General features: G+C 42.4%; 2 protein-coding genes across 2 annotated transcripts in view; both read left to right on the top strand.

The window, feature by feature from the left end:
- The window catches only part of ERGIC1 (endoplasmic reticulum-golgi intermediate compartment 1), a 149,729-nt gene extending 145,873 nt beyond the window's left edge, over positions 1-3,856 (top strand). The window contains exon 10 of the mRNA XM_077327044.1: positions 1,439-3,856. Coding sequence (XP_077183159.1) covers positions 1,439-1,546 — 108 coding nt within the window. The 3' untranslated portion in view covers positions 1,547-3,856. The remainder of the gene's footprint in view (positions 1-1,438) is intronic.
- Positions 3,857-7,171: 3,315 nt separating this feature from the next.
- On the top strand, positions 7,172-13,509 carry RPL26L1 (ribosomal protein L26 like 1). Its single transcript, XM_077327045.1, has 4 exons — positions 7,172-7,314; positions 9,206-9,378; positions 10,513-10,653; positions 13,336-13,509. The coding sequence occupies exons 1-4, from the start codon at positions 7,197-7,199 to the stop codon at positions 13,462-13,464; spliced, it is 561 nt and encodes a 186-aa protein (XP_077183160.1). The 5' UTR covers positions 7,172-7,196; the 3' UTR covers positions 13,465-13,509.
- Positions 13,510-15,837: the final 2,328 nt, after the last annotated feature.

Genomic DNA, 15,837 nt, shown 5'->3' with positions numbered 1-15,837 from the left:
AGGCTATGAAGATGCATAAGATAAGGATTGCAGAGTCCAATATATATTGGAATTGAATGACAAACAAGGGAATGAAATGTGACGTAAGCTCAACTGACCAAAGCAGACGTAGAGTGATTCAAACATTGTACTCCCACACTTTATGAAAATTAGGTGAAAAGGGCAACTGTTTTGCCCTCAGATGCCCTGCACCACAGTAGCTTAACTTAGAGGCTATTTTTTTCTGTGTTTTTTACTTTGGAGTGGCCTTGCCTGCGTCAGACTAGGATCTTGGTTCAAGCCCCTGCTCTGTCATGGCAGCTCACTGGGTGACCTTGGGCCAGTCACAGTGCTAGTATGAGAATAGTTGGTTTTTAATACCCCATTTTTCTCTACCCAAAGGACTCTCAAAGTGGCTTAGAATCGCCTTCTCTTCTTCTCCCCATTACAGACACCCTGTGATATAGGTGAGGCTGAGAGAGTTCTGACAGAATTGCTCTGTGAGAACAGCTCTAACAGGACTGAGATAGTTTCTAAGCTACTTTGGGTGCCCATTGGGGGTGGGGGGGCAAGTGGAGTATAAATGAAGTAAATCAATAACCTTAGCTCTGTGTACGTGTGTTCTTGCATTTGTGTGTTTTCCGAGGGACAGCTAATAGCATTAATGGAATTGTACTCTATTTCTGTTTCCAGTTGTGAATGGTCTGCCATTTTATAAATACTTTGTCTACAGTGTTCTAGAGTTATAGGAGTGGTATGACTTTTCTACTCTGCACAAAGTACCAATGTGACTGTAAAACTATTCCTGACCTGTATTCTTTTAGACTGCAGGACAGTGATCGCAGGACTGAATGCTTTCTTATTAGACACACATACACACACACACAAACCCCTCCCTGCACATATAAAACCAGCATGGGATTCCTCCACCGGACTCAACAACAACAAGCATGGTCCCTTCTCCATTTTATCTCCACTGTAAGATAGGTTACGCTGAATCTGTAGGCCCAAAGGCATCCAGTAGACTTCAGTTTCTGAATGAAGATTTTAACTTTGACCTTCCGAACCCTACTACTTAGCAGACTTAGACCCAACAGTATGCTGGATGCTGCGCAGTGATTAAATGGTCTCCATCCAGAAAGTTTCAAGTCTAAAACACAGGAGGAGGGTGAAAACAATGGGGAGCTAATGGGGCCTGATTCAGAAGTAGTAAGGATTGGTTTAGGATAACAAGTGGCAGAAAGGACAGAAGGACATTTTACATCAGTGTTTAAGGAAAGGCTTTGCATGACATATCGGCTAGAATTGCTGGATGCGAGAACGCAGGTTCAAATCCCTGGTCAGAGTTGAAATTCACTGAATAGCTAACTTGACACTGCATCCAAAAAAGGATGGATGGAAACCAAGCATGTATGAAAATTTATTGCTCCTTTTTTCCTATTTCCTGTGTACTTCTTAGATTTGTGCCATTATTGGAGGAACATTTACTGTGGCTGGGATTCTTGACTCCTGCATTTTTACCGCATCTGAAGCCTGGAAAAAGATCCAACTAGGGAAGATGCAGTAGCAGAGCAACACTTGTTCCAGCCCATGGGACAGAAGCAATGAATGAGAAGCCCTCTGCTATCAATTTCTGCCTTTGTGTGTGAGGTTGAACTGGCACGTCTTTAGTTAGATCATGGAAAGTGTTTTTAACAGAGCAAAAACTGGAAACAAATTTACACATCTGAAAGCTGGCAGCATTAACAAGGGGACTTGTGGTTTTGTACTTTCCACTTGGAAATGGTGGTAGAGATTGTCTTTTGGATTTGCAAACCAAGACCTATAAATCTGACTAGCACAATTATTTTGAGAGCTTCCAATGTTCTGAAGTTCTTACAGTTCAACTAGTTATATCGATCAGGTTTTCACTCCGTTAATATTCAGTAATTAGTGCAGTGCTTTATGACAAAACTGGGAGTGAATGAAAAGTCCTGGATATCAGTGTTCAGGATGGATCACCTGATCATTTATTAAATATTAGTTCTGACAATGAATATAAGCAAGGATCTTTTTGTCATTTCCTGGGATGCTCCCCTTTGCATTTGCACCTGTTCTTTCGGGATAATTAACACAGTGCCTGTTTTTTCCAGCATAATATAATCAGGACAGTATTTCTGTTACTGATGTGGGATCTGAAAATACGTTCATTTCTTTTCAGAAAGTGAATATCCAGTCTTAGTGTTTACACATGTCATGAAGTTACAAAAACAAAACAGAAAAACAGAACAAGTGATATAACAACTCTTAATATGTGGCCTTTAGTTTAAAGGGGAATTTCTGTGGTGGCATTTGTGTTTACACTCTCTCCTGCCTTTTGAAACAAAGACTACCCAGCTGTACAAGATAAAACTTTGATGGACAATGAGTGGGGGGTATAGGTTGGAATTCTCCAATACTGTAATAACATAAGTGCTGGAGCATCATGTTAACAGGTATGTTAAACAAATATTGAAAACCCAGGAAGATAACCTTCAGCATGAGTCCAAATGCCTTGTACATTTTCTCAGAGTTTTTACTTATCTCTAAAATCCTTTCATACTGCCAAACTGACATCCCTGAAGGCAGGGGGTTATATTATTTATTAATTCATAGGAGAGATAAGTACAACACTGTGAAAAACTACTAAAGAGTAGGTACATAGCCCTCTTCCTGCAGGTATTTTCCTGCAGTTTTAAGCATAACAAAATACACTGTGCCATTCTCCAGTGAGTGGAGGAAGGGCAGAAATGCTGCCAAGTTTGAATTTTAAGATGCTATTGACATTGGTTCATTGAACACTAGAACAAGACCTGCCAATTAATTTTCATAGACCACACAATTAGCCCATGTGATCATTGTTGCATGCTTTGTACATTTTGTATCACCTCAGACTGAATACACACTAGGTTCTCCGTGTTGTGTTGCAGTTCCTAAAACACTACAGATTCACATGTTGCAAGTAATATACATGGCCCATTAAGGGGTAGCTTAAAAACATTTGAAGGTATCAAATCAATACACTGTAGCTAAATTACTTTTGTCCAGGAGTATTTCAATCTGCCAGTATGTCTATTGAAATTTTAATATGTTAGAATGTAGAGAATCTTTATTTTTCTTATATTAAAACATTTCCACAGGTTTCCTGTCAACTTCTTTCCTGATTTTCTGTTGACTTTACAATAATATCTTTAAACATCTAGAATGTTCTTCCTGTTTTTTCCTTTTGAATGATTTGTTATTTTGGTGTAAAACTGGCTCTTGTATATCTTTAAATTTGGGTGTATTTTATACATTTTCTCCATTTGAAAAAAAAATCAAGTTGAAAATGATGTGTGTTCCTTTTTCCGTGTTTGTGTGTTTCTCCATAGAAATGGGAGCCTTTCTAAACCCAGAAGGTATTTTCTTTGCAGCAGTTTGCTGATACTTTAAAACTTTATATTAGTTATTGTTGACAATTGACTATCTCTACTGATTTTTTCTACTGTGTTTGCAGAACCTTTGCTTATTGCCTTAGTGGCTCACATGGTGCAGAAGATACCAATATCAAAGCCTATATAGCTGTCTCCTTGGATTTTTTTAGGTTTTGCTAGACTAGACTTCATGTCAGCGTGGCCTTACAGAAAAGGAAGACTCCACAGGCATAATCTTGTCTGTTGTAATAGTGAAGTTTCTCTTCAGTTTTCTAACTTGTACCATTTCCAGGATTAGGCTGCTAAAAAACATTAGTATGTTGAGATGATTTTATTTATTTATGACATTTGTATACTACCCTCCCCTGAGGCTCATGGAATTTAGAGAACTATACATTGAGCTCAGTTTTTGTTAATAAACTACAATGCAACAATGTTAACAATAACAGAGGATAACAGTTTAACATGGTAATAATCAAACAGGTCCATGGTCTAGATTCGTTACATTTATTTATTTATTTATTTATTTATCATACTTATATACCGCCCTCCCCGGAGGCTCAGGGATGGATTCCCGAGAGGGAGGTTCAGGGGCCCGGTGGTGTTGCTGATTCCGGCCAATCTCAACCAAATACCTACCAGAAGAGCTCCCATTTGCAGGCCCTGCGGAACTGTTTTAGTTCCATCAGGGTCCTGATCTCCTCCAGAAGCTCATTCCACCAAGTGGGGCCAGGACAGATAAGGCTCTGGCTTTAGTTGAGGTCAATCGGACTTAATAGATTACTTATGTGGTGTTATCACTGTACCACGTAAGCAAAAAAACCCCTCAGGATCCTGCCCCAAATCGCTTGGTGTAGTGGTTAGGAGCGCTGGCTTCTAATCTGGCAAGCTGGGTTTGATTCCACAATCCCTCACATGCAACCAGCTGGGTGACCTTGGGCTCACCGCACTGATTAAGCTGTTCTGACTGAGCAGTAATATCAGGGCTCTCTTAGCCTCGCTCACCTCACAGGTTATTTGTTGTGGGGAGAGGAAAGGGAAGGAGACTGTAAGCCACTTTGAGACTCCTTTGGGTAGAGAAAAGTGGCATCTAAGAATCAACTCCTCCTCCTCCTCCTCCTCTAAAGCAATTAATATGGAAGACCACAGAGATAGGATAGAGGTAACGTCCCTCAGTTGCGTATTCATGAGAATGGTTTTCTGCTCGCCCTTAGTGTGCAGATTTGGCATCAACAGGATTTGCCATGTTGGTGTTTCTTTGTGTTACATAGAGAGAGTTGCCCCATGGGCAACTCACAGTCCTGTGATCTTTGGCAAGTACTCCTATAATAACATCTGTATATCATGCTTGTCTTTCCTATAGAAACCAGCATTGTTCATTGTATGGACTGCAGTATAGCATAGCACTACCAAACTTGGTGCATAGCCAGGCTGCTCCTTTATGATCCTACTTGGATCTGTTGCTCCTATTCTGAGTGCTGTAATAATATCGCGGGTTTGCAGATACTGTTGAAAACTGCAAAAGCCCTTCAGCACTATAGGAAACAATAGTCACAGGAAATGATGGTAAGAGGCTTCAAAGTCTGCATCTTCCCATTCACACACTATACAAACTTGTTTTGACTGACTGCCTTCTTTCCCCAAAAAATCACAGCAAAGCAGGTGTGGGGGGAGAAACAGAAGGTGCACAAAATGGATGGTATGTGGCTGCTCTGCAAAGGACCATGGCAATTTATTTGTTATTACATTTGTATACTACCCTTCTTTAAGGCTCAAGGCAGTTCACATAGAACAGAACAGTACATCAAACTCACTGATTATAATGAATGAAAGCTAACAATAATAACAATAAACAGAGAAAATGACATACTTAGTGAACAATCTAACAGGCCCATGGTTGGTCAGATCTGTCACATGAGTTCAAGGAAGGAAGGTTCGGGGACCAGTAGATGTTGTTTAGTTGTGGATGACAACCAAATGCCTGGTGGAGGAGCTACCTTTTACAGGCCCTGCTGAATTTTTCAAGTTTCGTCAGGGCCCTGATCTCCTCTGGGAGCTCATTCCACCAGGTGAGGGCCAGAATGGAGAAAGGTCTGGCCCTGGTTGAGGTCACGCGAACTTCCCTGGGGCCAGGGACCACTAGGAGGTTGGAGGTAGTAGAGCGCAAGGCAGAGGATGTGTGTTGCCAACTGTATTTTTGTGTTCCAAGGCAATAAGAGAGATCCTTTGTGCATTCTGTATCCTACTTATTGATAGGAAGTGTCTTATAAAAGCACAGAATTAACAGGGTGTACATGTAGCCTGTTTTAAAAATTAAAAAGTTTTCTCGGCCATTAAAAGCCTAAAATTCATTTTACTGGAATAGAGTTAATCTGCTACCCACTAAAGATGTAAATTGTATATCTGACTCCTCTTACACTGGCACTTTAGAAAATTTAAGGACATTTCCACACCCTTTAAATGTAGTGAAATGCTTATGTAGTTGTTATATGCCAGTCCCTCCATATGATATCACCAACATCCAGCATCTGGGCAGTAACTGGCTGGCTACATCCTCCCATTTTAAAGCGCTAGTTGGAGAATCACATAAAGTGGATTCCCCAACCTATTTAATTCAGGCTAGGAGAGCCAAACAGCAGAGGGAAGGTATGGAGGCTCAAGTGCGCTAAAGGCGCCTGCCTTGTCCCACCCTCGCACCTGCCTCCCTCTCCCTTGTTCCCGGAAATGATGATTCCTTTTTTAAAGGTCTAACATCCTGGAGCAATGAATAGGCAGACAAGCATTCAGGTGATACCAAAAATAATCTCCCCCCAAAGTTGTAACACAAAACATGCCTCTCTAAAGTCCCCCCCCCGCCCAAATCAGGAATAGGATTAATTTTTAAGTTATATGCATAGGCATTTAAACGGAGAACTATCATTTTTTTTAATTAGCGGGCATCACAGGACCTTTAAAACTTGGAGAAAGGGGATTGACAGACAGAAAAGAGTCACATGTAAAGCACGTTGCTCTCTTCTGCCATTTCCAGCAGCCCTTGTGGAGGGTGAGAAGTGTCAAAAGGTGGCAGATGAAAATGACACAGCAAAAAGGCGAGGAGGGGCTTGGAGGTGTGATGTTTTGCACTACACCATTCAGCTGGCATTTTTTCTGATGTGCAGAAATGCCCACAATTGTCATCTTGATCTTAATGCTTAATGGAGTTTCTGGGACTGTATGCTGACACTGTCATTTGCTCCTCTTTTCTTCCCATCCCTCTAGCATTTTACTTTGTGTGCCCATACTGCCTCATGGTCAAAACCAGGCTGAGAAATTCTCGGTGAGTTGGGGATGGACCAGGGGAGGGACGTAACCAGCGTGATACAATATCTTGTGTCCCCCTTCCAAAGGAGCCATTTTCTCCACCGGAAGCGATCTCTTTACTCTGAAGACGCCGTCTAAGTTCAGAAGATCTCCAGCTCACTGCTGCAGGCTGGCAACCCCTATGTTGCCAACAAGCGCCAGGTGTGCTTTCCCTGGGCTGCCTTCATTTCCCGTTTGCACAACACGCAGGCAGTGCTGGGTTCCTTTAAAAAAACTGCCACGGGATAGGGGGCGACAATTGTAAGTGGAAGCCGGCGAGCAGAGCGCCCCGCCTGGATCAGACCTTTAAGAGCCAATTGCACTCCGCCGAGGGGCGGGCCGGCAGGCGTCCAGTTCCTTCTCGCGCTGACTGACAGGCCGCGGCCGCCTTCAAGCGCACGCGCACGCCGCATAGGCTGCGCTGTCATCAGCCGCCGCGCCCCCTTGATGCGGACGGACGCGCGGTGGCGAGAGTTCGGCCTTTCGCGAGAGTTGAAGTCTCGGCGTGCCGGCGGAAGCTACGTCACCCTCTCTTTCCGGCCGGCCATTGCCGAGGTAGCCGCGGGTAAGGGTGCCGAGAGAGTGCTACGAGGCCGCTTCATCCGCTGCCATCCGTTCGTCCGGCGCTCTAGACGGGGGGCCGCGTGCGGGGCAGCCCAGAGAGGAGCCGGCCTGGGGTGGTGCCGCCTTCATTTGCGGCAGGGGAGGCGGTGGTCGTGGTTCTCGGGTCGCTCTGGGTCTGCACCAGCCTCTTCCCTGGCTCGAGGCCTGCGGGGGGCCTGGCACGGGGGTCCTTGGTCTCATAATACTGGCTGCGCTGCAGGGGGAATGGGAAGTGGCAGTCGCTAGAATGAGCGAGAGTGCGAAAGTGGTACTGCCCGAGTTCTTTCTCTCTGTGCGTGTTGGTTATCTGCTTCCGATCTGCCTTTAGTATTGGTATTGCCTGTCATTGTTGGAGCGTTTGGTTCGGAGTGATTTCACGACTGATCTCCGATTTGTCCCTGAGCTTGTTGGAAGGCAGATAAGTTGGGATACAATGTTTCAAAAGAAGAAAGGCCAGAACGGCGATTACTTGTGACATATCTGGCAGGCTAGGCTGTAGTACATAGCTTTTATGCGTGATTTTTAGGTGGTGTTCTGGTAAATAATTGGCTAATGTATTTTTTTGAGTGGACCCTTTCACAAGCTCAGCAGATCCCTAGAGCTTGTAAAAAAAAAAGTTCATAATTAGCATGGTTGCTCCAAATCCATATTGAACTTAGATTTCTAATCCAGCCTTGCTCAGAGCAGATTTTGGCTTAGTTTCAGAATTTGTGTGCAGGAGGTGGGCCCTGATGTGGACTCACTCTCATAAAGTCTAGTTGTTGTTTAGGGCAGCAGTTCTCAAACTTTAACATCCTATGGATCTCCAGCTTGATTTTCCCTAAACGTCAAGTCTTTTCCTTGTTCATTGCTAACGTGATAATGTGTTATGCACCCTTTTTTAGACTATGAATTTCCTATGGCAATCTCCATCCACTTGTATTCTCGTCTATCTAAACAATATAGTGAGAGCATGACGAGCTTTACTTTAAAAACAAATGTAAGATGGAAAATGTTTCTTGGCTGTCCATGTCTACATATTTAGATCTCAGTATCCAGTTTATTCTGTAGTGCCACGACTTAAAATACCCTGGCACAAATATTAAGATGGCACCCTTTGAAAGAAAGGGATGGTGCAGTGGAGAAAGGAAGAAACTTACTGGTTCAGAACCTTTAGCAGCCACCTGAACATGAGTGAAAAGAGGCCTAGAAATGCCTTCAGAGCCCTTGAAAATAGAAAAAAGACCAGCTTCATACAAAGCATGAACTTCAGTATGTTCAGTTGAAAATTTTTGGCTGGTTGCTGTTGACTGGATATAGAGTGGTAACTCTATGCAGACTTTTGCAATAGAAAATATAGTGAAAAGTTGTTCACTTACAACTAATCATGAAGACTGCATTAGGACTGTATGCCCCTGGCGATACTCTATCCATAAGGGTTCCCAAGGCAGATTGCTGTTTCCCAGTTATCAGTCAGAATGTTTTCTGGCTAATATTCTGAGATAAGTGAAAATTGTCAGCAGCTTGATGACCTGTCCATATTCCCAAAAAACTGGGTCGGTTTTGTCTTCATCTTTGTCGGGGGGGGGGGTGAGTCTTAGACCTTTGAGAGTGCCCTGGAGAATTGTAGTGAATAGTTGCTTCTCTCCCTCCATGCTATCATACAGCTGGCAGATTGTACCTGTTTGTTTCCTTTACATACTTAAAATATGAAAACCAGATTTAAGAGCAGGGCTTTCATGAGAGATTATGGAAACTATTCTGAGGACTGGTCTGGATGCGAGTGTTGAGTGGATCTGTGTATGCAGTCTAGAATACCAGCCTAATTCCCAGCAAATACATACGTGTGTCCTTTGTCCTTTATTTTGTTGTAGTCAAAATGAAGTTCAATCCATTTGTGACCTCAGACCGCAGCAAGAACCGTAAACGACACTTCAATGCACCATCTCACATTCGAAGGAAGATCATGTCTTCTCCCCTTTCCAAGGAATTGAGGCAGAAATACAATGTTCGTTCTATGCCCATCCGAAAAGATGATGAAGTTCAGGTATTTGTTTTGATTATAACAATATTATTATAATAGCTTTATTTTTATAGCCCAGCTTTCCTGGTTGGTTTGGGACGGGCAACAAGGCATATACAAGCAAGCATTTTACATTGATAAGCAGTTATTAAATGTTTTAAATTAAAATATATATTATATTATTAAGCCACCTCCTTCAAAACCTCATAAAAGGGCATCAATTTATGTTTGGACGGGTTGGTGTGTTGTGGATGGTGCATTGCTTGTTTAGTGAGCTGAGAGACCAGCATTTCCCCAGTATTGATTTCCTAGCCTCAACCGTAAGGCCTGGTGGAACAGTTCTGTCTTCCAGGCCCTCTGGAACTGCTGAAGATCTCATAGGGGGCTGCGTTCATCAGGAAGATCATTCCACCAAGTAGGAGCCAGGAATAAGAAAAGCCCTGGCTCTCGTTGAGTCCCATTTTACTTCATTTGGGCTGGGGATACTGTGCAAGTGCTGGTCACTGGATTAGTGTGCTGTTTGTGGAGTATAATGGAAGAGGCAGTTCCGTAAACACCCGGGTCCCAGACTATTTAAAGGGCTTTAAAGGTTAGCACTCCCAGACTCCTGATGGTGATCGTAGATGTTAAACAAATCCCGTCTAGCCCTGGAAGTTGCACTGAGTCTCCTTCACTACATCAGCCCTGCCAGAGGACTGCCATCTTTGCTGGATTTAATTTCAGCTGACTCCTCTTGAGCCACTTCACCAGAGCCTCCAAACATTTGACCAAAGAGACTGAAGGTGTTGATGGATAGCTGTCCACCAACAGGAATAGCTGGGTGGTGACACCCTAGCCTGAAATCACAAACTAGTTGGGCAAGGGGGTATATGTAGACATTAAATAACATTGACGAGAGAACAGCTCCTTGTGGGACTCTGCATGTTAGGGTTTGCCACTGGGATATTCTCTCGCCTAGTGCCCTCCCGACCTTGGAGGAAAGACTTTACCAATTTAAGGCTAAGCCTCCAATCCCCATTTTACTCACACTGCTTAGTGTTATATTTTCTGTTATGTTGCATTCACTTACACAACATTCATTCCTCAGCATGTCTTTACTGCTTGGAAAATGATAGTATTGTAAAATGTAACATGAATGTTTACTTCATGCATTCGTAGGTTGTTCGGGGCCATTACAAAGGGCAGCAGATCGGCAAGGTTGTCCAGGTCTATAGAAAAAAGTATGTCATCTACATTGAGCGTGTACAGCGTGAGAAGGCCAATGGCACAACTGTTCATGTGGGCATCCACCCAAGCAAGGTAATACTTCATGCAAAACTGTTTGGTTTCCCAGAAGGCATTCTTAATTATCTGAGATGCTATCCAAATGTCATCAAATCATGAAGCTGAACAGGGTCAGCCCAGGTTCGTATTTGGATGGGAGACCACCAAGGACCACTGTTGCAATGCAGAGGCAGGCAGTGGCAAGCCACCTGTGAAATGTGTCTTGCTTTGAAAACTATGGGATCACTATAAGTTGATTGTGACTTGATGGTACTTTCCTGATACCTATAGAAACTTAACTACAAACATGAAACCAGATAACAAAGCCATTTCCTTGGTATACAGAAGGTCCTAAATTCAGTCTCTGTCATCTTCAATTAAATGGTAGGCAATAATGTGAAAAATATCTGTCCAAGACCCAGGAGAGCCACTGAAAGTCTGAATGAACGCTGACCTTAATAAATCAATGGCCTGTCTCAGAAACAGCTGTTTGTAATGCATGGAACCACTTAAAATACAGAGGAAAAGTTGGGTTCAAATCTGCTTTAGTAGATATGTTCTGACACAGCAACCACTTGTGTGTATTATAATAGGCTGTTACCTTTATGTACACATGATTCTTTTGCTATTGGAAAACAGAATGCTGATTTGCATTTATGCAGTCCAGTGTACATGTCTGTAGAAATCCCAGAACTCTGGTGTGCTGTGTCTTTAATGTCATTGCTGCTCATGCTTTGGGCATGTTTACAGTGAAATTAATCTATGTTAATGATTCCTACATCAACTCTTGTTAGTTGCCGTAGCTGATCATGATGATGATACTAGGAGCAGTAATTGTAGTAAAGAAAGGAATTAATCGGAATTTCTGCAAGCAGGAACTCTGCTGAAATAGCTTTGCTGGTTCTCTCTCCCCTCTCCTCCCAACCCACCTCAACCCAGACAGCCAAGTTTATTGTATCTAGTCATGAGTAAAACAATAAATATACAAATAAATATAAACACAAGCAAACTTTAAACATTATGTTAAAAGTACTATTAGAGCCATAAACTAAACAGTTAATTACTTCAGTTGAATCTTGGACCTAATGTTTTTTTAAACATACAAACTAGGAAATTCTGTGTGACACATAGGCATCAACATCTGAAAGCGTCTGGGTATAAATTTAAACCAGAGAGGATTCCTGCCAAAAATTCAGCCCTAGGGGTTTGCTTATAATGCACAAAGCAAAATGTCATGGGCCTCAACCCATTAATTGAATCATAATGTAGGTTTGTGGTAAGATGTATCATCATGGTGTAGATATATTATTTCAAAATATAAGATAGTTGTGACAGGGATCATGCAGTACTTTTCCACCATGATCTGAAAGTAGGAAACTAGGATCTTGATGAGCTTTACCCAGAAAGGAAGGTTAGTTGTAAGTGCCCAATCACTTGCTTTGGTGCTGTGTATCTTGGAGACCACTTCATTTGTGTTTTGTTGTGTACTTTGTGTGTCAGGGAAGAGCAGCCTTGTCAATAGGACCCTACAACTACTTACTCATTGACCCAAATGCAGATGGCAGTGGTGTGGAAAGCAGCACAATACAGTAAAAGCTTTGTTATCCAGGACTTGAGGACCTAAAACTCCCAGTTAACTGGCATTGCCCAGCCACCATACCCCATAATCTTTGAGTGCTTGTGCCTCCCTCTCCCATCCCTGAAGCTGACCAGATAGATGCTTTTCACTATTCTTACCATTGGTGTTGCCAGCTGGAGTTATCCTTCATTATTGTCTTCTCCATCCGACTCTTGGGAACTGCCTCTGTTGGGCAATGGGCCCACTTGTCTGCTAGCGCAGCAGGGGAACTCCATGGCTTAAGGAGAGGTTCCTGTCGGCTACAGAGGACTGTCTGTTTGGCTTTCCGACTGGGTGAGATTTGTTCACTCAAGACTGAATGAGGGCCAAGGCAGAGCAATAAACTTTAGTATCTGTCATGTTTGATTAGCCTGTTGCCCATGAGTGCCAGATAACAAAGCTTTTATTTTGTACTTAATCCTTTATGGAAGGCTTGTACCACTCAAGGAGTTTCACATACCTAACCTTGTTGTATTGTGTCCAGCAGCCAGGTAAGTCAGGCCAGTGTAGTTACTACCATATTGTATATTAGGGGCCATGTCTGAGAAACAGCTCTTTCTCTAATGCCAGAGAGTTTCATCACACAAGTGACCCATGACATGGGAACCTCTTGAATCACAACTGGATCTCTCTGATGAACTTGACTCACAATAGCTTATACCCTGGAAAATTCTGTTGGTTTTTAAGGTGATACTGAACTCTGATGTAGAGGTTAGTGTCCCCTTGTTGCCTGTGCTGGTATTTTTAGGATGTATGTTGAAAGAAAATAGGCCGTTTTCAAAATGTTTTCTTAGAAAAAAATGTAGAGAATATGATTGTTATTGGATTACTTGGAATGTAATAATGGCTGTTTGAAAATTTTCTATATTTTATATTGCGCATAAGTCCTATGCTTTGCATTCGTCAGGCAGGTTACGGCATTTTAGTCTTACCTGCTTGAGTACCCTAATCAAAATAAAGACAGAAATAAGCTTTTGATGTGTATGGTACAGTAAAGGTGATCTGTGAGGATTTTTTTTTTTAATTTTTAGGCTATTTTTCTACCAAAACTTGGGGCGGAATATAAAATGGATAGTAATGCATATGTTTTATCTCTGTAGGTGGTAATCACAAGACTAAAGCTTGATAAGGATCGTAAAAAGATCTTGGAACGTAAAGCAAAGTCTCGCCAAGTTGGAAAGGAGAAGGGGAAATACAAGGAAGAAACAATTGAAAAGATGCAAGAATAAAATGGACTCCTTGGTGATTTTCATTAAAATTCCACTGAAATGAAATTTCTGTGTTCTAAATTTTTGCTGACTTAGCCGTGAAAATGGTAACCAGCAGCATTAATTGAAATTAAAAATTTGGCTTCACAAAAATGAAACCTCCTGGAGGAAGTGCTCTATCTTTGTTCCAGCAAAAGTTAGGCAGGGACTGCTGGATCTCCTGTGGTAGGAAATTCCAGAGGGTGGAAGCCAACCAAAGAAAACCTCTGCTCTATTTCCTACTTGATCCTACTCCTCCACTGAGGATACTGGACAGAAAGCTACACATCAGTCACTCTTCTTCAGGGAGAGCATACAAGATCTGTATCTCATAAGAGTGGGAGTCAACACGTAGGAATCAACAAAATGTTAAAATCTGTACAAATCAGAAAAGGGACCCAAAGAGAAGTACCACAGGGTGCTTAGACACATGTACATAATATTCAGTCCATGTTAGTGATCATTTGCAAATAGATTTTGACATTCCAGACAGTAAAACCAGTATTCAGTGCTTGTGAAAGCTCATTACTCAAGCAACTGTCCTATAATTTCTCATTGATAAATTGATGGAAAATATTAAAGGGAGAACTGTTGAGCACATAGGAGGAATTCTTTCATAGGAAATAATTGTCATGATTTCAGCAATGGGAAGCATTTGAGATGCAAGTGTGGGGAAGGCAAAATGAGTCATTTTAATAAGTTAATGAACGGAAAACACCCATTGCAAACAGACAGCAAACGGCGATAAAGGCAGGGGAAGGTGTTTGTAAGCCACCTCAGGACTTCTTCAAATAGTAAAAAGCAGGTATAAAAACTTATTTTGTCTAAATTTCTATTTGGAGTGACTTGTACGTGGAAGAATATTTAACAAATCTATGAGACATTTAAGTCAAGGAAAGGTTATTGGTGGGGAGGCACATGAGAGTTGAAATGGGAGAATTCCAAGAGGAGCTAAAAGGCAGTGGTATGCTCATTGCTGAAAAAACCACCTCTGAACCCAGGAGAGGCTGGTAACCCATCGACGTGGACCAAATATCAGCATTCCTGGAAGACGCTTCAATCCTCGACCCATCTCAGTCATGTTTTTGGCCCAGCCATGGGGTACAAATGGTGTTAGTTGCCCTGACAGACAACCTCTGTTACCAGCCCCAATTGAAAAGGGATGTAGACGAGCATGCCCAGAGGAGGGCAACAAAGATAGTGAGGGGTTTGGAGACCAAGACGTATGAGGAAAGGTTGAGGGCGCTTGGTCTGTTTAGTCTGGCGAGACGACTGAGAAGAGATCTGATAACCATCGTCAAGTATTTAAAAGGGTACCATATAGAGGACGGAGCAGAGTTGTACTTTCCTGCCCCAGAGGGACAGACCAATGGGATGAAGTTAATCCAAAGAAATTCTGTCTAAACATCCAGAATAGGTTCCTGACAGAGTGGTTTCTCAGTTGAACAGTCTTCCTCATGAAGTGGTGGGTTCTCCCATCTTTGGACATTTTTAAACAGAGGCTAGACAGCCATCTAATGGATAGGCTGATTCTGTGAAGGTTCAAGGGGGGTGGCAGGTTACAGGGGATGAGCATTAGGGTTGTGAGTGTCCTGCATAGTGCAGGGAGTTGGACTAGATGACCCAGGAGGTCCCTTCCAACTCTGATTCTATTTGAGGGACAGCCTCCCTGTGTACTCCCCTTAAAGAGCTTTGTGGTCCGCCACCTCTAACTGGCTAGTGATCTCTGGCCCCAATGAAGTCTGCTTGACCTCAACCAGGCTCATTACCCTAACTGAACTAAAACAATTCTGCAGGTCTTGCAAAAGGGAGCTCCTCTGCCAGGCATTTGGTTGAAGTTGACCAAAGCTAATCAACATCTACTGGGCCCGTGAACCTCCCTCCCCTGAATCCATATGCCTGAACTAGCCACCCATGGGTCTATTACTCTGTTAGAATTTTATCCTCTATTTATTTATTGCTATTATTATTATTATTGTTACTATTCATTCAATACAGCCACTGAGTTTGATGTACTCTTCTTGTTCCTTTACATTTTATGAGCCTCAGGGGAGGGCGGTATCTAAATGTAATAAATAAATAAAATGCACAGGGCTGAGAAGGAATAGAATTTTGTTCTCCCCCTCCCATAATTCTAAAATTTGGTTCCCTTGGAAGTTAATCGGTGATAGAGTCAGAACAGTTAAAAGTAAAGGAAGTTCACAACATAAAAAGGGGATTCACTGCTCGTGGACAGAGGGATGGCTATTAGTATAGACAAGGGGAGTAGAGAAAACCATGGGCATAAGCTACTGGCCAAGATCTCCATAGAACAAAGTTTGAGTTCAGTGGCACTTTTAAGACCCAACAAAGTTT

The sequence above is a fragment of the Paroedura picta genome, chromosome 3 (genome assembly GCF_049243985.1).
Source record: "Paroedura picta isolate Pp20150507F chromosome 3, Ppicta_v3.0, whole genome shotgun sequence".
Taxonomy (NCBI): domain Eukaryota; kingdom Metazoa; phylum Chordata; class Lepidosauria; order Squamata; family Gekkonidae; genus Paroedura; species Paroedura picta.
The sequence above is the reverse complement of the archived record's forward strand: the minus strand, read 5'-3'. Positions and strand labels throughout refer to the sequence as shown.